Source organism: Urocitellus parryii, chromosome 3, assembly GCF_045843805.1.
Source record: "Urocitellus parryii isolate mUroPar1 chromosome 3, mUroPar1.hap1, whole genome shotgun sequence".
In the NCBI taxonomy this organism is placed as follows: Eukaryota; Metazoa; Chordata; class Mammalia; order Rodentia; family Sciuridae; genus Urocitellus; species Urocitellus parryii.
In genome coordinates this window covers 197,141,083-197,166,049 of record NC_135533.1, presented here as the reverse complement: position 1 = coordinate 197,166,049, position 24,967 = coordinate 197,141,083, and the positions used below count along the sequence as shown (strand labels likewise).

The following is a 24,967-nucleotide window of genomic DNA, read 5'->3' as shown; positions in this document are numbered from 1 at the left end:
TCAGATGAGTCTTGGATACTTAGCATATAGCTATGATACCCATTGGTATTTGATCCAGAGGAGATATTGAAGAGCATGGTTGGATTTTACCTGATGTCTCAAAGCCCTTAGTAGGCTCCCAACCTGGCCTAGCCTAAATAATTGAAGCTCTCTCAAGTTCTCTTCTGGATTTGAGAAATGGGGACATGCCACTGTATGGTCACTTTCTCCCTTGGTGTGGTTGATCAGTCTTCTGATTCCTGGAATCTCCTTATGCTTTTTCTTTACCCAGCATATGTCTGAGTGTATTAATTCTTTCTCCCTAAACCTTTCACATCACAGGATTCTTCATTCTCTCTCTGGTTGTCCAGCATGAAACTTTTAACATCTTTATTGACCCACGTAAACATGCTCAGTTTATACATATATTTAGGCAATTTTCTAATTCCAGTTAATAATAATAAATGTCAGTAAAGATTATCTGGGAGTTGAAAAAATCCTGGGATCATTTGTCCTGTCACACCCAACATATTCTCCAAGATAGTGTGGTTACTGTCATTGTATGGTCAAAAATGAGCTTGTTGAATGTTTCAAAGACTAATTATTCAGGGGCTGGGGATGTGGCTCAAGCGGTAGCGCGCTCGCCTGGCAAGCGTGCGGCCCGGGTTCGATCCTCAGCACCACATACAAACAAAGATGTTGTGTCTGCTGAGAACTAAAAAAAAAATAAAATAAATAAATAAATAAAATCTATAGGAAAAAAAAGTTTTTTTTTTAAAAAAAAGACTAATTATTACAAATTTAACTGTTATTATCTAAGTAGAGCCTAAGAAAAGAAAAGTGATTGCCCTCGGTTATGGAGATTAAGAACAGAAATGTGATCATGCATAAAATACCAAATGCAGCAAATTCTAGGGTGAGTGACAAAGATCCAGGCTGCCTTACCCTGCTGATTTTTGAAGACACAATGTATGTGCATGCAGTTTCCCTGGTGCCTGATTTGTCATCTTCTCAGAATAATTTATTGGAAAAAAGGTGCTGCTTGTTTAAGATTTTATCTCTGACTGGAAGATGGCTGTCACTTCCTTAGAGACAGCCTTTTTTTCTGCAAAAACTGTTTCAAAAATCTTATCAGATCCAGAAAGTATTTCTTTGGGGGCATTGAGTTCAGTGGCATTACATTGAGGTGTTCCCATTTACTCAGGGAAAGCAGACCAATTCCTTACTTTTGGGAGGTAAGAGCGGACCTACTGGAGCAGGTGTTAAGAACAACCAAATCTGCAGCTCCAGTGAACAGCATTTACAGTATTATTCAGTGTGGGGAAATTTTTAAAAATCATTTTTAAAGTCATGTCCTTGGCTCTGTATGTCCTGGTGTGATTTTTAGGCAATGAACCGTGAGGGGCTGTGAGGTTGATGAGAAAGGAATGTACACTTTTGATTTAGAGATTTAGTCCTGGCCTTTACTCCTTATATTGCTTTCTCAGAATTTCAATTTCTTTATCTTCCAAGTCAAAGGTTTGCACTACACAGGTCTCTGAGATTCTTCCAGGGTCTGGTAGTCTATGATTCTTGGTTTTGCACCTTGTTTTTTGGCTGGTTTGGGGCAAATCACGGCCTGGAGCTCTTCAGCCCAGTTTTGCTCTGCTGCTCCATTCCTTTAGGCTCACCAAACCTCAGGTTTAAATAAACTTCTAGCCAGTGCCCACTGAGGTTGTCTTTCTGCAGAATTTACCAGGGCCACTTCCAGACAGGAGCTGTGGGCACCAACACGAGGGATAACCCCATTGCCAAATGTTGTACGTTCCCACAGTAAAAGACCCCTGTGATTGACAACTGTCTTATGATAGTTGTAGGTATCGTCTTTTCATTTTCACACCCATTTTAATATTTTTGTTTAGGAAGAAACACTTCTTTGTGAGCCAGTTACAGAAAGTCACATTAAAATTGTGCCAGTGTTTCAGAATTTTAAGAGCCTAGTTTCCCATGATGATAAAAATGCTTCATGAGTACATGATGATTTTAGCATGACAGTAATTTTACATGTTTCAAGTAAAAATATCAGAATTTATCATTTATTGCATGTTATTCAAAAGTAAATAGATACTGTTTGAAAACTTTGAGAAAGGCCATTTTTATCCTTTTGTAATTCTATTTCACACTATTATGTAGGAAATTTAGGAGTGCAGTACATATTAATTGCTGGATTGAAGGCAATTTCTGCTTACCAATTAATTTCCTCAAGGAGCCTCTCACAAACTGTCTCTGCTCCTCCCCACAGCTGTATTGGCCTAAGCAACTTTGAGCAAGATTGTTCTTTAATTCTTAGTTTTTCTGAGGGCACTGTGCCTAGGCCCTGGGGACATGGTTGACTCCTAGTTCTGCCCTCATGGGGCTCAGCATTGGGCAACACTTTACTATACTCACGTGAAGGGCTGCACTAAAGGCAGGCCCAGGGAAGTGATGAACACCCCACCCCACACAAGAGGGGCAACCTTCCCATGCCCCCAGAAATCACAGTTGGCCTGAATTTTTAAGAGTGATTTTAGTTTAAGATTTTATTATTATTTTACTTTTGGATACACAGTGGCAGGGATATAAGGAGAGGGCTATGGGAATTTTGTGTCAGGATGCACATTTGTATTTTCTCATTTGTCCTCCCTACCTTGGGCTGGGTCTTAGCTCAGGGGATTATTCTGCAGTTTGGTCTGTCTTTCAACACTTCAGACAGACACACGAAAGGTGCACAGTCCCTCCCTAGGGATGCTGGTGCTGGCAGCCTCCCTTTGGCTGTGTTGCCAGGCTCTCCTGTCTGAGCAGCGTTGGCTCTGGCCCAGTGCACCTGCCTTGAGGCACAGGGCCCTGTCAGGAGCCAAGAGGATGGAAGCTTCCTGCTAGAAGCCTAAGTAACATGAAAGGGTAGGGCTGGGAAAGCCAAGTGACACAATTAACCTGCCAGAAGGGCATTCACAGCACATTGTTGTTGCCCTTGACGGAGGACTGGGATCCTAAAAATGAGCTCAGCATACTGATTGGCAAATGGTACCAGTTGATCCAAACCCTCCCTGCTGTGCCAGCTGGAATGTATCACTAATTATAACTTGTATTATCTGCTGCTAGAGGGCCTCTGTCAATCAAATTTTAAAATAATTTAAAACTCCTTTGCGTCTTTAATCAGAAAGTGGAGGGAGACTTTCAAATGATGATGCCTCAGATGAAAGAAGAGACTTACTTCATGGTGGGAGAGCATCATACAATTTTGGCTCCAGATGAGAGAAAAGCATGTGACTAGGTTCTCCCTTAGCCTCCTCAGCTCCTGCCGGAGCCTGCTGAAGCCCCAGAAACCCTGACCATGTTGGCAGAGGAGCTCAAAAACGACTTTGCAACTGGTATAGCAAATGCCCAGTGGCAATTGCCCCAGCCCCAACACCATCTAACCCAAATAGTTCCACTTGGGACCCGCAAATTCTTTGACCTTTCTTCCCAAGAAGTCCCACCTATGTATTTATGAGGTGAATAACTGAATCAATTTAAATTACCCTGTGTTCTTTCAGTTTAATTCAGCTTGCTCCTTTCCCTCTTCTTTGCCCTTAGGCCCAATAAGTCATGAGACTATTTCCAAAACCATAGAATGATAACCTCTGTGGGACTGAAAACACTAGGGCAACAGTATCCTTGTTTCTGCCACCCCATGACTCTTGTGGCCTCCCCTTTTTTCAGGACTTTAAATGTCACCAGGGGTTTAAACACAAAGTAGACCATGGGAACAGTGATCTTGAACCTACTGTAAATTTACCCACTGCCCACCCCCCGGCAGTTGGCTTGTAGCCTCCCAGATTGAAGCCCCAGGAATGAGAATATTCTCTGCTACATTAGAAAAAAAGAGTCCAGTTGAGGACATGTGCTGGGAAGTAGGGACTCTCTGTAGGGGTTGTGATGGTACCAGCCAACAATGATGACTGCTCAATCTCAGGCAGTGACAGTGGGGATATTGTGGCTATTTGTAGGAATGAGGCAGAATAACAAGAGGCAGAAGTCCAAATGATTTAGCAGTCCCCATGATTCCCACAGTAGCTGGGCAGGCTATGGGGCTTTTCACTGAAGAAGGAATCATGAAAGAATGTGCAAAGGCAAAGGAGGCAGTGGGCTCAGTTTAGATCCCCTTGACTGTGAGCTGCCTCTGGAACCGCCTTGTGAGAAATTAGTAACCTGCACAAGAGTCCTCTTTCCCTGAGAGAGTTCACTTGAGTTCTGTGAAGGCTGTCTTCTGAGCTTGGTGGTATTATATTTCGGAATTTAGCCAAATAGAGTAATTGCAAAGGACAATGAGGGGGCACACCATCACATCCTGGTGCAGTTGTACAAGTGTGTGGGTGGTATGTTAGCATTCTTAGAAAAATATACTTTTTTTTTCCTTCAGGAAATGTAATCTAAATATGTGCTAAATAGAAAGTGTTATGTGTTTCTGTCCAGGTGATCATAGATATTTATGTGCACAATACTTCAGTGCATTTTTGCTCTTCTTTCTGTCTGGATCCTTATACCTAGGCTTAGTTGTAGTTTTTAGTTGTTTTCTTTTAGATTCTGACCTGCATCAAAGACAGAAGAGAGTGACCATAGTTCATTATTAGTTTCAGTTGACAAAAGTTTTTCTACCTTGACTTCTTAGACCTTGTACTAAATTAAAAAAAAAATTGGTATGTATGCTTGAATTTTACAGCCTGATGTAATGGGATACACATTGATTGTAAACCATTACTGTAGTGAATTAGTGTAACATGAATTATCTCACAAAGTTTCTTTTATGACAAAAGCAGCAGAAATGTACTTAGCTGGGGAGGTAGCTTGGTGGTAGAGCATGTTCTTTGCATGCACAGGGTCCTGGCTTCAAGCCCCAGCAGCAACAACAACAAATTCACTTAATTCACAAAAACCCCCAATATGACGGAGTGTTATTAACTGTAGTTCTTGTATGCGCAGTACATATTTACTATTTGGTCTACTTTGACCTACATCTCTGCATTTTCTCCCTACCATCTCCATCTGTGGTAACCATTGTTCTATCCTCTCTTTCTGTATATTCAGCCTTTAATTTTTAAAGATTTCATGTAGAAATGGTATCATGCAATATTTTTCTTTTTGTGCCTGGCTTCCTTTAATTTAGCATATGATTCTCCAGGTTCATCTATATTGTGGAAAATGGCAGTTGTCTTTTTAAAGACTGAATAATATTCCATTATAGTCACTATACATGCATCACATTTATATGTTTTATATGCACTATATGCATATCACATTTATATCGTGTCACATTAATATCATATATGTATTTCTATATTTTACTTTATCCATTTGTCAATGGACACACATATGGATTGTTTCTTTATCTTAGCTATTTTGTGAGCAATGCTGCAACAAGCCTCAAACTTTCAGTTTGAGGTATGTTGAGGTCTTTCAGTGGTCCTTACACTATCAGGTATTAGAATGAAGTGTAAGGCCCTGTCTATAGTGAGGCCACTTTGGAAGGGCTGGTCATTTTTTACTGGCATTTCCTTGCTGTGCCCTTGGTATTTCAGAGCTGTCCTCTTAAAGCACTGAAGCAATTAGTGTTGAGAAGGCTGATTCTTCAGGGTCCAGTGCTCTCCAGCCTTTCATTTGCTGAAGCTGTACATTTTAATGAAGTTGTTTCATCTGTGTTGCCAAACACTAGAATTTTGCTCCTTCAATTCTAATTATCTCTGCTGGCAAATGCTATATTTTATTAGAGCTCTCAACTGTTCTGTTTATTAAATGTCCCCATACTATGGTGATAGGCACACAAATTGGGTCAGCTGTGCTTATTGATGGATTATGGATAAAGGAGTTAATCCATTTTGTCCTATTGTTAAAAGATGTGTAACACTTATAAAAACTTAAATATAATAAAATATATTCCAGTGTGTTATTAATTAATAAAGCTCTAGATTATGATTTCCAACTTATTTTAATGCACCTGAGTAAATTTCATTGAAGTATTTGCAGAATTGAAAACTTGAGACATTGTGAGTTAAATATTTTTGTCATGAAGAACAGCAGAATTGCTTTTGCTGGGGCATCAATAATGCCTGTTCTGTGAGCTCACCTCACAGAAGATGTAAGAGCATCCATCAGCCAATGCTAAAACAGATGTTTGAAAATTGTGCTATTAATGATGGTTCTGGTGTGTGTTTTTATTCTTTTGGGTAATATGCTGATTCATTCTTTACTGCAGTTGCTACTATCTATATTGTAATTCCTGGGTTGTATGTTTTCCCGCATAGTGATAAACAATAAGGGCTCTTTTGAAACCAGAAGATCCTAGTGGTATAAGGCACGGCACATTGTGGCATGAAAGGAAGAAAGACGAGTGTTCTCATAGCAGCCTGAAATCAGTACTTCCTCTGTCCTTTCCACCCTTTTACTCCAGACTCTTTTTAATTCATCCCAAATAATCTGGTGGAGCCACAAGTGGTTTTGGTTACCTGAGTGTACTGGTTGGCCGGGTGACCTCCCCGCAACCCCAGGAGCCTCAGTCCTGGGGTCATGTGGCTATGCTCCATGGTGATCAGAGAATAACTTCTGCCATCCACAGACAAAATCCCAGCATTGCCCCCACAGAGCTTCACAAGTTTGACTTGTCCTGACTACCTTAGTTTCTATCTGTAAAAAGAGGAGAACTGCAACTGTGGCCCTGCTTTCATAAGCATGAACTGAGATGATGTAGGGGAGTGCTGGGGTACAGGCCACAATGCTCAGAAGATCCTCAGTGCATTTTCAGTGCTGTCTTGTCTCTGCTCAGGCCCATGTGACTGCTCTGCTGCCACATGACAAGAATGACCCTGTGCTGCCAGTGCCTTAAACCCTGCGTTCTGAAGGTCCTGTTGCAGGTCATCACCTGCTTCTGTTGTCTCCTTTCCCTCCCCCCCCACTCTCCTTAAACATATCAGGATACCAGTGCTATGGACTCCATGCTTTCTTTATTAGTGAGCTATGGGGATTGGAGGGAGAAAAAAAAAAAGGATTTTACTCAGCCTTTTGTATTGTCCTTTACCCTGGGACGTAAATTTGGAGGAGAGGAAGGGGTTGTCCCAGAGGAGCATCTAATGATGACAGTCTTTGATCAGAACCATCCCTCCCCTCCAACATTAGCCTGCAGTCTTTGAACCAAACTTATGTGTCCCTTATCTCCTTCCACACAGTCTCTCAGACGTGCCCAAGAGGAACTCTGTCCCACATATTTACTCTCATGTTTCTCCCTTTGTATAATCTTCCACTCTGACTTTAACAAGTAAATGTGGTGCTTTTCAATGCATAATTTATCCCTTGTAGGCTAATATGGTTGTGAACAAGAACAAATCTTATTAAAGTTGCTGAGAGAGATGAAATAACTCAATTTGATAAAAGTTAATAGAAGTGTGTTTAATTCACATTTATACCTTCTCAACTGCTCTTCACATGTATTTAGCATTCTTTCCGGGGAAATTATGATCTAGTCCTTAGCAATGGCTGTCTTGGTTCCCCTAGAGGACCATGTCCTCATCTTGAGCAGGAACAGTTACTGTGTTCTGAAGTCTCCCTCATCTGTGCTGTTTAGAATAATGGATGCTTATAAGAGGAAAAGCAAGTAAAGGTGATTCTGTAATTTTTTTAAATAGAGTTTACTTTATGCTGAATAAAGTTCAGGATCTATGAATGGTTTAAAACCCAACAACAAAAAATAATGTTTTAAATAATGTCTAGGAAAGGAAACCAGTTGTGGTTGCAGGATGATTAATTTCTTCTTTATTCTGTGCATCAAATTCAGATAAGACTGAGATATAAATTGATATTTTTTGGTAATGATGAACAGAATACCCCTAGTAATAACACTAGTGGGGGTCCTGGAGACCAGGGCATGCCTCAGTGTCATACATCTCTGTAGATCGAGTGGTAGGGTCGGCAGCAGCCTTCTATCTGTAGTCATCCAAGATTTTTCAGGCTAGCAGCCAGGACCTTGTTTGCTAGGATCTGATCCTGGGTTCTCAGTGTCTGAAGGCAACAGATTTCAAGGGCTTTTATATGAAAAGAAAATACCTGTATCAATATGTGGCACTCACCCCAAGAACACAGGAAAAGTATTGGCTTCAGAATGAGTGAAAATATTGTCTAGAGTATCATAGAAAAGGCACATTTAGTCATTAAAAAAACCACCATGTTTATCAAATAGGTTTATCTCCAATGAGACTGACCCATGTTTTCTGATAGAAGGGCCTTTAAATAAGGAACAGTATGTGTCATTTTATCAAACAAGACCAAAAATAAAAGATTTATTAGCTTTACTTTTCTTCACAAGTATAAGTTTCCTATGTATCATTAGTTACTTTATCATGAATAACATGTAGTGTCATCTTGGTGCTTATTAATCACCCTTTCCTTCCAACCAACTGTAAGAATAATTAGATGAAACTGGTGGCAGACCATTGCTTTCACATTAATCTTCTTAAGCTGGTGTCAGAGAAACAGTCAAACATTAACATCCACTATAAAAGTGCTCTTAAGTGGGTGCTTCTAAAGCTAGAAGTTTTTAGGCATCAGTATTTGGAAAGAACCAGCTGGTCTTATATTAAACCAAGATGTAGGTGGTAAAACCCATATGAAATCAAGTAGCTCTCATCAGTGGGAGGTACAAGTCAGTTGAGAGAAGAGTTTCAGAGCCATATGCAGTATTGGCATTTTTGTAAGCTCTGGAAACCAGGTGTCTATTAAGGGGCTCCTGGCCTGCTTCATGTTCTTACTCTGGGAGCCAGGCTGTTGGTGACTCTAGGTTTTAGTCAGTTGTTTTTTTTTTTTTTTTTGCTGCTGTGACTAAAGGATCTGAACAATTTTAGGAGAGGAAAATTTTATTTGAGGGCTCATGGTTTTAGAGGTCTTAGTCCATAGAAAACTGGCTCCATTCCTCGGGGCTCAAGGTGAGGCAGAACATCATGGTGGAAGAGTGTGGCAGAGGGAAGCAGCTCACATCATGTGAGCAGAGAGAGACTACACTCGCCAGATTCAAATATATACCCCATAGCCATGCCCCAATGAGCCACTTCCTTCAGCCTCACCCCACCTGCCTCCAGTTACCACTTAGTTAATCCCAGTAGGAATTAATCCACTGATTATATTAAGGCTATAATCCAGTCATTTCTCCTCCAAACCTTCATGCATTGTCTCAAACGTGAGCTTTTGGGGGACACCACATCTATACATAACATTCTACCATCTGGAAGGTCCCAGGAGCAAGAGGAAAGATAGGATGATGATGCCCTCACTGACTTCTTAGAGCTTCAGCCCAAATGAGTTTAATTGGCCAAAGGAAGTCTCATTGTCATTTCCAGTTACAAAAGGCATGGGAATGCCATCCTACTGTATACCTCAGAGAGGAGGGGGACATTTGTGGACATTCATAATGACTCACTCAAAGCAAAAAATGGAAAGATGGTTTCTTGAAAAGTCCAATAGTATAAATAGAGTGTTGGTGAGTCTGATCCACAAGATAGTGGATATGGTAAAGGACAATATAAATAGGTTTTAGAGAAGATTTGTGAAGGTATAAGTGAAAACTGTGTGTGATTTTATTATAATGTCTTTGAAAACTCAAGACATTATAGATGATTTTCGAGGAAAATGGATTTAACCCAAACTGAGGTAAGGTATAGATAAACCACGTAGAAGATTTTTTAAAATTTTAAAGATCTAGCAAAGATATACAGAGCTTTTATGAATGAGTTCTTCGGCCAAATCTCTCAGATTAGGTGTACAATAAATACTAATGCAATAAAATGGGTGGACAAGGCAGGCATGATATTGATACTAAAATCAGACAAAGATGTCACTCATGGGGCAATGTCACTTTAGAATACAATCCTAAAACAAATTAGCTAGTATACCTAGTTGTGTATTAAAAGAAAAACACCACCCCTCGCTTCAAATCTTGACTCAAATGTTGTCCTCTGAAGGAGCTGTGCTTGCTGTATTCAACAGCAAGCTTCCCTTCAAACCACCTTTCCCCAAACTCCTTTTGCTGTTCTCCTTTCTCCCATACCACCCATTACCTTCTGACATGTCATGTAATATGATGTTTGTTGTTTATTGTCTTCTGTTTCTGCTACAAAGTAAACAATAGGGGAAGAATTTTGGTGGTTTGTTTTCTCTGTTTTGTTTACTGATATACGCCAGGATCTAGAACAGTTGGCACCTAGTAAATATTTGCGGCAAAAATGAATTAACCCCAGAGGCAACATGGATCCTGTATTGGATTCTGGAACAAAAAAGGACATTAGGGGAAAAATGGTGAAATTTATATTCAGTCTGTAATTTAGTTATTAGTACTATATGTTAATTTCTTGGTTTTATGCTTAGGTAAGATGGTAATATTGACTGGTATCAGGAAATCTGTGTGAAGATCTGTGGAAACTGCATGCTATCTTTGTAACATAATTATAAAGTTATTTTGAAAGAAGTTTATTTAGCATGAACTAATCCCAGCACTTCCAAGATGTTTTAGCATGTATAAAAGATAAAATTTTCTTAAAAGTGACAGTTTCTTAGTCTCACCCTGACCACCCAATTTAAAATCATGGACTGCCCCACTGCCTTCTCAAGCCTGTGTTCCTGCTGTCCCTTTTTTGCCAGATCATTGTTACCTTCTCACACAGTGGACAATTTATTTATCATATTGTTGTTTGTGGTCTATTACGTGAGAACAGGTGACTTTGTTTTTGTTCACTGGTACATCTCCATTTCCTAGAACAGTACCTGGCACAAAATAGCTATTCATTCATTATATTAGATGAATTAATAAATGTGATTTATATTTTTTAAAAGCAGAGTAAACGATACATTTCTCTATGTATGAGGAAGAAAGAGAAAAATAGGAAAAGGCTTAAATAGAGCCTACCCAATTGGCATACTTGTTACTTCTTGGGATGGGCCTAGCTGTCAGTAGAGGGGTCACAGGGCAGGGGACCAGCTAGGCTTTTGGAAGCTCTCAATGAATACTTGTGTGAGCCTATATGTGAAGACTGCCTGAGTTTTGCACCTTGTGCATCTCATTGCCTCATCCTACTTCTGGAGCTTAAAGAATTTTTCTTCATTTTTGAATCATGAAAAATCTTAAATCTAATTTAATCTGCTTTTAATTCTTAAAAAAGAGGAATGAAAAAGGGAACAAAAAAAACAAGTTTTTTTTTTTTTTTTGCTTCTTTACAAACTACTAAGAAATTACCTTATTTGTCCTTAAATTGAGGAGAAGAAACTGAAGAATTACTCAATTTCCACATTCTCTTAAGGACCTAAGTTACACTCTGCAGTGAAGAAAAGTGTAGTGAAGAAAGCAAAATCTACTCTTTAGGCCCCAAATGTAGTTTATTGCACTGAAAAAGCAGTAATAAAATAAGTCATATTACCACATGGATGTACAAGGCTAAAGTGGGCAATTATCAGTACCAGGATAATCTGGAAAATGTGGAAATACTTCTTAGAGAAATTTTCTTTTGTGATCTCAACCTCACTTTCAAGTATGGTCTTCTAAATTCCATATGCTTGGTTTTTGTTCACTTATTACCCACCTAAAGCTCAAAGGAGCATGTGGCTCTTGCTCAGCTCTTGGGCAAGGAATGCATGCAAACCTCTGGCTGATTTTTGAGTGATTTACTCAGCCTCTCAGCTCACTTAACTTCCTGATGGCAAGAGTCTTAACCCAGAAGGATATGAGTCATTACAATGCAAAAAATAATTCTTTAACCTTGTGGGAAGAATGGAGGTATTGATCTCATTTGTCTTTATGATGATGTAATTTTATTTCTATGTGGTTGTAATGGAGACTATAATTTATTACAGGAACATCAGGAGAGCATTCTGGGTAATACCATGCAAAGTGTGATTGCCCTACTCAGCAATCTGGTTGCCTGCAAAGATTCCAATATGAAGCTACTTTATGAACAAGGTAACTGTTTCTTAGAATTAATGTCTAATCCTGTTGAGTTTTGTCCATTGGTAAGTTTCTTCCTCTTGCATAGCAGAGCATCAAGAAGTACTATTTAAAGTTGGTAAGTCAAAATACATGATAAGCATCTAGAAATAGTAATGATTTGGCCAGCAAAAATTCGAAGTGGGGTTCAATAGGGATACCACTCCTGGAATGAAGGTGATAAACCAAGAAATAGTTTTTAGACTTCTGTCAATCAAAAGAGTCTTGAAAAATGAGACTGGATGGGTTAAGAGTATGTTTGTTTTATATCTTATGCAAATCTGTACAATATTTTAAGTCATGAGCATGTTTTGCTTTTTGACCAGTAAAATATTTTACTAGAATATTTCACAATAAAACTCAGACAAAATCTGTCAATGAATAAAATGGTTCAAAATGACTGTTTGGACATTTGCCCATAAGAATTTCGAGTTTTATTTCTATGTAGACATTATGCTTAAATGTTGATATTTTTTTTCCTTCCTTAAGAGAACTATGTACTTATTTCCAATAGTAAACATTGCCAACAATTGTGGAGTTTTGTTCATAGACATCTTTATTCTTTTACACTGCAGCATCTTATCTTGTTTTATGAATATAGCATAATTCGATAAATTGGTTAATATGCAATTTTTTGCTATTATAGACAGTTGTGCAATGAATAATCTAATATATACATATTCTCAGGAGCAAGATGATATCTAGGGTAAATTCCTGAGATTGGAGTTATTAGATCAAAGGGTATGTGCATTTGTAAGTCGTGGCAATAATTACAGGTTATTCTAAGTAATGTGCCAATTTATGCTTATACCAAGCCGCATTGAATCTAAAAGCAAGTTACGTTTTCCTGTTTATTCAGGACACATGTGTGCTCAGTGATGTTTTGTAGTTTTCTTGGTTTAGACTTTGAGCATTTCTTAAGTTAATCTTTTCTTAGTTATTTTATCCTTTAATTGTTATTTAAAATTAGGACTTTTTTGCTTATGTCTTTTTAAATTTTAAAAAAAAGTGTTTGAAAGTTTTTGATTTCTGTGTATTTTGTACCTAATTTTAGAATTTGTCATAATAGTTTTTAGATTATTCTTCCAGTTTTCCAGTTACATAATCATCATAATTGTTAATAATGATAGTTTTCCCATCAATTTTCATAACTCCATGTTTTCCTCTCATCTAATTGCAAGAAACAATGAGAATGGGATAGACAATATTATCTTGGTTTTATCTCAGAATTTTTCCCCCCAGATCAAGAATACTCATCCATTTTAAATTTATCTGTTTTCTTTTGTAATCAAGAATAAATAATGACTTCTATCAAATTCTTTTTTGGCCTCTATGAAAACTATCAAATGATTTTTCTTGAATCTGTTCATTGAATGGATTATATTTAATAGATTAACTAATATTTAATTCATCCTAGCTCAGTTATGGCATATTGTTCTCTAATTGTGCTATTTAAGTTCTTTGCTCATGTTTTGTGCAGAATTTCCCAATGTCCATTCTTAAGTGTGAGTGGTTGTAGGTTTCTTTGTTTGCTTTTGATGGGGAGAACTGTTCAAGTATTGAGGACCCCTGACACATATGCTTCATGAGCTTCAGGGCATATCTACCTATGCTCCAACTCTAACAAGTTATTGAATATAATTTTTTTCATCTTGTAGCATGACTTTCATTCATTCATGTTGAGTCATCTGAAATGATATCTGAAAACATTGAAATAATCATTAATGTAAATGGCTGAACAAATTCATTTCAGTGTATACTCAGTTTCCCACAGTTAAATCACTTCAATACAGCCTCATGAGAATTTCCCACACTAAAACAGTACTTTATTTTGAACACAAATTTTCAGTAGCCACCTAGATTACACCTTATAGATAATCCTTCCTTGCCTGACTTCTTAGTCAACCATGTGATCCTCAACCATGTGATCCCATGCTTTCTTGTGTCATTAGCCTTACATCTCTATGGTCTTATTTGTAGGTATCTGACTCCTCATACACTGTCTCAGCTAGCTACCAGGGATACTTGGTATCTTAACAGCATTATTCGCATAGTAACCCAATTCTCTGCCAAAGTTATCATGGACAATGTTTGAAGGAATTAATGGGTGGGCTTTTGTTTTTTGGAGTAAACATCAGTGGCTTATAGGAAATAACAATGTTTTCAATAGAACCATATTACTAGAAGTACACCAGTGGGGGCTAAAGACAGTGACATTGCTTTTCAGAATGCAAAGAGGTTTCAAGGCCTTCCAGAATTGTATGAACAGAATTGGGCTGAGTAATTTCCTCATCCACAGATATAGTTCACTCTTAGGGAAAAGGAGGAATGATTCAGATGGTAGAAGCTGGAGCCAGAAAGGAACATTCTCAGGGAGCAGAATTTTGTCCAAAGCAAAGAATATGTTCCCCCTTGGCATAAAGAGAACTAAGAAAATGTGTCCACCAAGATTTCAGCTTCTAGTTGCCGCCGCCTCCTCCTTTTTTTTTTTTTTTTTTTTTAAGCGAGTGGGTCTGTAGTATTTTCTTCTTTCTGTGTCTCATCATTACAGTCTGGGAATATAGAGGAGCAGATAATTTGTGTCCAAAGTTCACAGGGCTTCAGGATTGAAAGAAACTATTCAAGAAGCTACATTTGGAGAAATATATACCCAATGAACCTCATGTATGTCTAGACTTACTTAAATGACAAGATCCTTATCACAAATCCTTAAACTGATCTTTTGTCATATGAGATTTTGGATAATTTTATATCTATGTAGCTGTACTTTCAGTGTGCAAAGGACAGAATTTTTAGGGGCTAGAGAGTACGCTCTAGTTTCTAATCTCTAAAGATGGCCCCTGGGTTATTACAATCAGTAAACCATACTTGCTTATATCCATATGCTTTGTGGGTTTTTAAAATTATAAAGCCAATCTCTTGGTCATAAGTCTATTTTCTATTTCTTCTTGAGTCATTTTTAATAGTTTGTCTTTCTAAAAATTCATCTACCTTAACTGATTTATTGGCATGCACTTGTAATTTTATTTATTTCTAAGATCAGTGAGAAAATTTTTTGTTCCAATTATTGTGCTGTTCAACTTTAGAATTTACATTTGATTCTCTTTCATAATTTCTCTTTGTTGTTACTTTTTATTTAGTGAGAGCCATTTTTATTGTTTCCCTTAAGTGTTTAGATATGGTTTTCTATAATTCTTTATATATTGCTGTTTTAAAATCTTTGTCCAGTAAGTCCAACATGTGCGTCTTCCATAAAAAGTCTTTATGCACATTTTTCCTGTGTGGGGGTCATAATTTTCTAGTTTTTGTTTTTGGGAATTTTTTATGATTTTTTTTTTTTTGGTTGAAAAGTAGATATCTCAGATGACATAACGTGTCAACTCTGGAAAGTAGATCCTGCCATAAGGCTATTTTGTTATTGCCTTTTTTATTGTTTGTTTGCATAAGGACATTTTGGCATTAATTTGGTAAAGTCTTATATGCCCTGTAGTATCTGGCCACAGAAGTTTCTGTTCATTTAGCTCAGTGGTCAGCTAATGACTGGACAGACATTTTCTTAAATCATCATGTCTCCCAGTCTTTGCCAAAAGACTGTATGTGTTGGAGATGTGCCTTCAATATTAAGGCAATTTACATGTCTGTGCAGGGCATCAGCTGGAGCAGAGAGACTGGCCTCTGGTCTTTCCCAGTCATGTGCATAGGGCTATGCACGCACACAGCCTTGTAGATTCCCTCAAGAATATATCTAAGTGTTTGAAAGTCTGATATATAGGTATTTCTTCCACAGATCTTCCTTATAAGTTTCTAGATGATTTTTTATTTTGCCTCAGTTGATATTTGAGCCTCAGGCAATTGATATTAAAAAATTACCAATGATTTTTGTAACAAATACCATGGATGTGGGCTTTTTCTCTCAGATGGGCTCCTCGCTCCAAACCTGACATGGGAGGTGTGATATAAATCATACTGTGGTAATGCTCTGGAATGGGAGTTTTTGAGGAATTCCAAACTCCTTATTAGTGCCAGCTGCTGATGCTTTGGACAGTATAGTTCTTCTAATAATGTTAGTTTTCTGTAGATCATTGATGGCCACTCCAATTTAAAAAAAAAAAAAAAAAGACCACCATGAACCCCTTCAAAACAATCTCCACTCTGCCTCTGGCACAGAAGCAGGATATGCAGAATAATGCTGTTTAGACTCTGAGTAGCTCTGCTGGCTAGCTGAGACAGCGTATGAGGAGTCAGATGGCTGAAAGTGAGCTTTACAGAGGTGTGAAGCTGCTGACCCATGAAAGCTTAGGACCACATGGCTGAGGTGGGACAGAGGACTAATCTCTGAGGGCAGGAGCTTAGGGAATTAAGAGGTCAGGAAGGACTGTCTGTAAGGTGACCAAGGTGGTTCCTGACATTTGTATTGAATGGATTTTTAAAGTCAGAGCACCCAGGGGACAGAGGTGAGTTTACCCTACAGCTGTGAAGCTTAGGGCTCAGGGACTCAGGGACAACTTTACAGTCACAAATTTTGTTTTCTTCTTGTAGTCCCTCCCCTTCCCCTAACCATAACACCCTTCAGTCTCAAAACCTGGAGTATAAAGTGGAAATCAGAAAAATAATTATGGTAGGAGTAACATTGGAGAGAGTAACAGTGACCTTCAGGGAACTAGGTGAAGTGATTTGTAGTGGTCTGGGATGATGGCAGTTGTGGGTGAAGTAGGTGATGCAGATTGCTGATCTGAGATTCAGTAAACTACAGCCTACCATTATCTGCTTACTTTTACAAATAAAGTTTTATTGGAACATACATAAGTCTCTTTCTGTTGGTATTGATATTGGCTGGTTTTGTGCAGTAATGGCAGTATTGAGTAGTTAAAATCTATGTGGTCCACAAATGCTAAAATATTTTACCAAATGGCCTTTTAAGAAAGTTTGCTGACGCTTGGTCCCATAGCACCCGTGTGGAAGAAAGGAACACCATGAAAGCTCTGTGGTAAAAGCAGTGAGGCCAGGGGGATTCTCTCACTTGAAGGCCTAAGGAGGAGACAAGGTTCTCTGCAAGGCAGGTTTCACATAGAGTCAGAAGGTAAAGGGATGTGAAGAGAAGTGGACAATCTGAGGGGTTTTTCTGATAACTGACTATGAACTCCAAGTGGAATATGTAAATCCTCTTGCTGCTTAGACTGCAGGAGAGAAATAAAGAGGATGACCTGGGAATCCTCCTGCCTCAGCACAAGTAGAGACAAAGGTCCTGATGAGCACAGATGATCTTGAGCCTGAGAAGGGTGGTGGGGCTGTGAGTGTGGTGGAGCAAGGAAGAGTAGGGGCTTCTGGGATTCCAGAGAGGCCAGGAACTCCATTCTGCCTCTTGCTGGCAGACTCCAGGAGGGAGGGGATGGGAAGATTTGTGACCTTAAAATAACTACCTGATCCTAGTCCTCAGAGTGCCCAGATCTGACTTGGCTTTATGTTATCCTGCTCTCAGAACCCCCTAGCTGCTAAATGCAAGGGTTTATTTTTCCAAAGTTGGTGAAAGATCCTATGAATATTTGTAAACATTGAGTATGTGAAGAGTCAGTGGAGTATGGTCACGTGAAGAGTCTCGGACAATTTGCTGCCCTATATATTTGATGAAGTTTTTTTTTGTGAATCTTTGTTTCTGTTCAATTCTGGCTTCCTCATTGGTTTATATATTTATTACATTTTGTACAGGATTAAATTTTTCTATTTCTGAACCTGCAGGACTAATTCTAATTCTGATATTCTAAAAATCACCACAATATAAAGGAGAACTGTAATATAAAGGAGAAATGATTATTTTCTGGACTTAAGTGTCTCATTACAACATCATATCAGTCAGTGTACAACTGCACCAACACACCAACAGCAAGGGACAAGTAGCCATAAGGATGAGTTCTAAGGCACATGTTTCCCCACCTCATATTGAGGTGTTTCTGAAATCAGTACCTCAACCACTGCAGCCCACGTTGTGGTCCTGACATAGCTACTGCTGCTGCCACATGTACATTGTACCTTGCAGAATGGGGTGAGCACCCTGGATGGAAACCTGGAGACCTCAGAGTACTCTGGACATGCTCTAGTACTCTGGAGAAACAAAAGATGTCAGAAGATATGAACATCAAGGGTTCTGAGTTGAAAATGAGAAGCATCAGGTACTAAATGGGAAGTGTTCTCTCGAACATCTTAGCCAACTAATTTTACTCATGTTTTCCTCTTTATGTGAATATAGACAACATATGAACAAAACTTCTATCAAAGTCTTGAAGTACCAAGTAACAAAACAGGTGACATAAACATACAATAAAATACATTCTTGGCCATGTGTGGTGGTGCACATCTGTAAATTCAGTACTTGGGAGGCTAAAGCAGGAGGATCACAAGTTCACCCAAAGTGAGGTACTAAGCAACTCAGTGAGACCCTGTCTCTAAATAAAATACAAAAGAGGGCTGGGGATGTGGCTCAGTGGCCGAGTGCCCCTGCATTCAATCCCTGGTACCCCTCACCAAAAAAAAAAATATAATATATATATAAAATATAAAATAATGGTTCTCTTTAAGTTTTAAATTCTTTTTAGACATATATGATAGTAGAGTATATTTTTGGGATGTTATACACTCATGGAGTATAACTTCTGATATCCTAATTAGGATCCCATTCTTATGGTTGTATATGATATGGCATTTCACTAGTTATATATTCATATATGAACATAGGAAAGTTATTGATCATGATATTTAGAATTAGTGAATCATGGAGGGCCTCAATACCATGCCTGCTGCCTGCTAGGCCTGCCACAGTGTGCACTAATACTGATGAGTAGATATACTGACATTATCACCAGCATGCAACTATAGTATGTTACTCAGTTTTTTTCCTTAAACATTTTCATTTTTAAATGAAACATTTGGGGAAAGAATTATAAAACCAAGTAGAACCTTTTGTTTGTATTTGAAAAATACCAGAATTATTAACATTTTAAAACTGGCTGCTGGCTCATCCCTGTGCAATGACCTTTCAATAATGGATATTAATTCTAGCTTCAGTTTTATCAGCAAAGCTGTCAGGACAATGGATTTACATGACACAATGCAGCACCAAAAAAACCTGCAATACCTCCAACAGAAACATTTAAAGCAGTTATGTTTGTCTTCAGTGGTTTACGAAGTGTCAGAAATTAAAATAATCATTTCATCAAAGTTTTATTATTAAACTATCTAAATCGTTGTTTACTCAAATGACAAGATAATCACCAAGAGTTGCATAAGTTTTAAGAGAAAGAAAGCACACTTAATAGCTCTTAGGTTTCTTTCCTTTTAAGACTGTCTTTCAAAATGACGTGTACATCAAGGACTGACAAACTTTTCCTGCAAAGGACCAAATGCTAAATCCGTTAGGTTTGGAGGCCATAAGGTCTTTGTTGCTATGAGTCAGCACTGCCAACATAGCCTGAAAAGAAGCTGTAAAGATCTGTAATAAAGGAATGGGTAAGACTGTTTCTATAAGTTCTGTTTATAAAATTAGTGGTAAGCCCATCTGATAGCTAACTCAAACTCTCTTAAGTGGACCCTCAAATCCCTACAAGACAATATACTTATAAAATGTGGTTATTAAACTGTGATTTTCAACTCAAGAAATAATAGACGTCACAATATAAAATAATAATAATAATGAGCATGCTGCCCCCATAGTAGTATGAAGATGTATGAAGAAGAAAGGTTAATTAATTAGACTTTAATTAATAAAAAGTCTTATCAGTGAATTAGCCTTTGCCAGATAATCTGCTTGTGACTTAAAAGAACAGTGTTCTCATTTGCGCTCTCTTCTTAGGGTTGGCCCTCAGCTGGGTTGTACTGGTGTCAACTAGACTCACACACATGGCTGGAGCTTTGACTGGGGTTGAGGCCCTTCCTCTCCATAGGCCTCTCATCCTCAAAGAGACTCACTCAGGCTGTTTGACATGGTGGAAGCATTCAAAGATGGTCTGAGGGAAGCTGCAAAGCCTCTTGCTTTGTAGCCTTGGCAATCTCATGTTGCTTCCATAGCATCTAATAGGTTGAAGGAAATCCCTAAACCAGCCTGGGTCAAGGATAGGGAAAGAGATGGCACCTGTAGATTAGAATTGTAAAGAATATGTGACCCTATTTAATCTGCCCTCTTTAATCTATCAAGGTTGCCTAGATTTGGAATCAGAACTTTACATCAAAAACTTTCTATAATTCGTGTATCAAGTTCAGTCTAATTATCCAACTGGGAAGAGTTACAAGAAACCACACACAAACAGTGATTTAGAAATTTGAATAGAGTCAATGATGGATGTCATTGACAAAGGATATGCAACATAGGCATAATTGGTGCTCTTACAGAAGAGGACAGAGGAAATCGAACAGATGAAAGAAATATTTACAAATAGAATAGGGATGGGGTATATAGGCCAGTGGAAGAATGCTTTCCTAACATCTTTAAGGCCCTGGTTCAATCCCCAGCACCAGAAAAAAAAAAAAGTGACAAAAAATAGAAGAAAATGCTCCAGAAATAAATTTACAGATAAAAAATAACATTTATCCTAGGAAAATATGGTCAAAAATGACTTTTTCTGGTGGTAGTATCAACCATCAAAAACATAAAATATTATTTAATGCCCATACTGAAAATATCATGGGCAAGACACAGGGAGGGAAGGGAGATGGGCCCTAGGTTGGGAACTGCACAGAGAGGGCTGCCATACAGGAATCAGGACCTTCAGAGGAGAGGCCCAGCTTTACTCTGATGCACCCTTCAATCTCCTGCCAATGGCTGCCTTTGGCTGAACCTTATGGGAAAACAGAGGGCAAGAGAGTTCAATGATGCCACCTATACAGATCAGATGCTGGGTGGAGAGTAGGCCAGGAAGGTAACCTGAAAACATTCATTATGTGAATTGCCATCATTTTTCTTACTATTTAGTTGAAAAGTTGAAGTTGTCTTGGACTCTTATTTATAGGAAAAGGCAATGCTACAAATTAATAGTCATGGGGCTCCTTGCTATCTTACTCTTCTAGTAATACATTAGAATATTAGTCTTAGGTGCTACATGAGATGTGGGACACCTGATGTCTCGCACTTATTTCACTTGCTGAGTTGACGAGAGACTCCCCTGTTAGGTTTATGGATAGAGAGAATAGAAAAAAATGGGGAACCAAAGCATCTGCTTGAACCTTGTATCTTCCAGAAATGCTCGCAGTCTTGCCTTTCTCCTAGTTTGGCTATGGTGTTCATTTCATCCTTGGCCTGTTGTCTTAGGTACCTTTATATCGTTGCCTACTTAAGGCTAAAGTGCGGGGTTGTTGGTCCCAGTTTCCTATATAGCTCTAATCCTGAGTACTATGGGGTTCAGGAAGTACCGGATAATGACAAGGGCCAATTTTGTGAGTATGGTTTTGATTGTTTTACTCCACTCTCTGCCTTCTATACCCCCGCCCCCCTGCAATTGCTGGATTGCAGTTGACTTGTTTCTAAGGTCCCTACTGGGCATATGTTTGAAAGTCCACTCAAAGGAATAAGTATTGAAACAAAGAAGAGTGAGACAGGGGAGACTACATTTGAGTAAATGATATTGCTTAGTCCTGCACTTTGGCTACTTTACAGTCACTGTTTTAATTTTTAATATAGTTTTAGTATATGCTATAAAATTTACCCATTTAAAGTATACAATTCAGTGGTTTTTAGTGTATTCAGAGTTGTATAACCACTACAAAATTTTAGAACATTTTTATCACCTCAAAAAGAAACCCATAATCATTAGCAATAACTCTCCATGTCCCCGTAATTTCTTCTTCCCAGGCAGCTAAGAATTATCTTTATAGATTTGCATATTGTAGTCATGTCATACAAAAAGTCATCTAGCCTTTTATTGATTGGCTTGTTTCATTTTTGTATAATGTGATTTCATTACATAAGTTATTTACTATAGTATGCATAACTTGTAATTTACCATTTTAACCATTTTTAATTGTAATAGTTCAATGGCATTAAGTGTATTCACATTATGCATAATGGCACCACCATGCATATCCAGAAGTTTCTTTATTCTCTCAAACTGAAGAAAGGAGCCTACCTATCCCATACAGCTACATCCTCTGCACAGTTCCTCCTGTGTCATAGTTGCTTAGTAAATACTCAGTGACTATGTAAAACAAATCAAATGTTCAGTGTTCCCTTTCTAGATAAATACACTGTTCACAATCTCAGTCACAAAATGCCCTGTAAATGTGTTTTTTGGCCTTTAACTTCATCCATATGATGTGCTTCACATATTTCTTCCTTCTGTGCATATTTATTTAGAATCTGTTCTGTGTAAGACATTATACATTAGATTCTTTTAAGGCTGTTGAAATGTATAATATTTGAAATGTTGCTTGATTTTTTGAAATAGGTTCTTAGTTTCTCCTGTGATAAGGGCATACTCTTGGGACCCAGCTGGCTAATAAGCTCCTAAGTGCAGATGTTATCTCACTGGAGCATGATGAAAATCACTGGCAAAGTCTGAGACCACAATCTTAAATTTAGAAGACCAATTTTGGAAAGTTGAAAATTTTCATGCAGTGATCTTATTTTTTTCTTCAACTTTTCTGACCTCAGTTTTGAAATATGGTGAACAATGTATTCCTAATAGGTCTTTCCATTTTTCTGTCTTTACCATTTCACTAGGATAGAATGGACTACATAGATACACCTCTTCTCCAGAGCCTCTGCACTAGTATTCACTTAGGTTTCTTAATGTCTAAAATGCTCTTGAAATATCAAAGCCATTTTATCAGTTATCGGAAAGCATTTCATTATAAAAGAAAATATTTAGCAAGCTCTTTTACTAGATCAGATTAAATACTTAATGAAAAAGAGTAAGGAGGGATATTAAAAAAGTGGGAATCTATAACAGCATCAAGGACTAGCACACAATTAGTTCTGCCTCCTATAGATATCACAAAGAGTTCCTGAAAGAGCATTTTTTGAAGCTGTCTTCCAAAAAAGAGGCTATAATTCCATTATTTAAGGAAGAATTCAGATATTAGTATGTGAATAAAAGAAGGTAATATGGTAATGATAATTATTTGGGCTTCAATCTGGAGTCTACAACTTATCTGCTGAGACTCTTTGGGTCTTAATATCTCTAGGGATAATGATGCTTATTCCATACGTTTATTTTGAAAATTAAATGATAGTATACGCAAAATTTCAAGCATAATTAATATAATTAGCATAAGTATTTAAAAGTACATACTAAAAATAGCTGATTCATCTCCACATGGAATCATGAAAAAAAGATTATGAAAAAAAGAGAAGGAAAGCCCCAAATAAGTGATTAGATTCTAAAACGGTATCTCCTACTTTAAATGATTTAAACTTTACCTACACAAATAGATTCCAGTACAGAGTACATAAAAATCCACAAATATGATCTGAGAGCCACTGTTTTTAAAAAGTTACAAAGAAATATAGGTGCCTATGAATATGGGTAGAAAATATCTCATTTTAAAAGTAAAAGGTGTCAGTGCTATAGATAAATGTCTGCCCAGATTAAATGATAATACTGTTAGCATACAATTGAATAAAGAAAAGTCTAATTCAGGAAGGTTTGAGGCCATATTTAATAGACACTGATGGAGGTGAGATCTGGAAAATGGAAATCATGGATTCCTAGATCATACAATAAGAAATATAATGTACATTTGGACAGAGAATCCTCAGGTTGAATAATCCTAGATAGTAGAAAAAATGAACTATAATTATAGTGGATTAGCATAAAATAAATTATCAGTTACATGTCTGTAGTATGGCTTTCTTTCATGTAACACCTGTCCTCTGAATGTCATGACTCTGTAATTCTCTATGGTCTTGGAATCCTCTGCATTTAGCAGGCAGAAGGGTAAAGTAAAAGAGAAGGCATACCTACCTGCTTCTTTAGAATCCCAGTTCATGGAAAAAATATTTATAAATTATATATGTGATGAGAGATTATAATGCAAAACATATAAAAACTTCTAAACTCAACAAATGGAAATCAAACAAGTTCAAAATGTATAAAGGACTTGAATATATATTCTTCTCAAGAAGATACACAGATGGCTAATAAGCACATGAATGAAAGTTCAGCTTTATTAGTCATTGGAGCAATGCAAAAGAAATTCACATTAATTCAACCCCCAGCATCAAAAACAAAGAGCAAACCACCAACAGTCACAATGAGACTATTTCATATGTATGATGATATGATTATTATTTAAAAATGAAAAGAAGAGTTGATGAGGTAATGGAGATATTGGAACTCGCAAGCATTGATAGTGGGAATGCAAAATAGTACAGCCACTGTATAAAACAGTAAGGTGGCACCTCATAAACCTGGAACTACTATATGATCCAGCAATTCGATTCCTGTAATATGCCCCAAAAGAATTGAAAACTGGAACTTAAACACATATACAAATGTTTATTGTAATATTATATACAATAACCAAAAGGTGGAAACTACTTTTGACTTCTGATGAGAAGATAAACAAAATATGGTATATGTATTCAATGAAATGTTAGCCATAAAATGGCATAAAATTCAGAGACATGAAGAATGTGGAAGAAGCTTCAAATCATTGTTAAGTGAAAGTAGCCAAACACAAATGGACAAATTTTATTTGATTCCATTTTTGTCAGGTACCTAGAAAAAGCAAATTCATAGAGATAGAGAGTAGAATGGGGTTTATAGTGCCAGGGGAAGGAAGACTGGGAGTTAACTGCTTGATGAGTGCAGAGCTTCTCTGTAATGAAAAAGTTCTAGAAATAGGGATGGTGTTATACAGCATTGTGATTATACTTACTGTCACTAAATTGTGCATTTAAAAATTGTTAAAATGGTAAGGTTTTATGTCCTATATATTTTACCACAATCAAGAAAAGGAAAGCAGTGGGGAAATGATTCACATCCCTTTTGTTCA

General features: G+C 37.6%; 1 protein-coding gene across 1 annotated transcript in view; it reads left to right on the top strand.

Annotated features, from left to right (window-relative positions):
- Ulk4 (unc-51 like kinase 4) overlaps window positions 1–24,967 on the top strand; it is a 539,981-nt gene that overhangs the window by 309,189 nt on the left and 205,825 nt on the right. Inside the window, 1 exon segment of the mRNA XM_077795670.1 lies at window positions 11,860–11,965. Within this exon segment, the coding sequence (XP_077651796.1) occupies window positions 11,860–11,965 (106 nt within the window).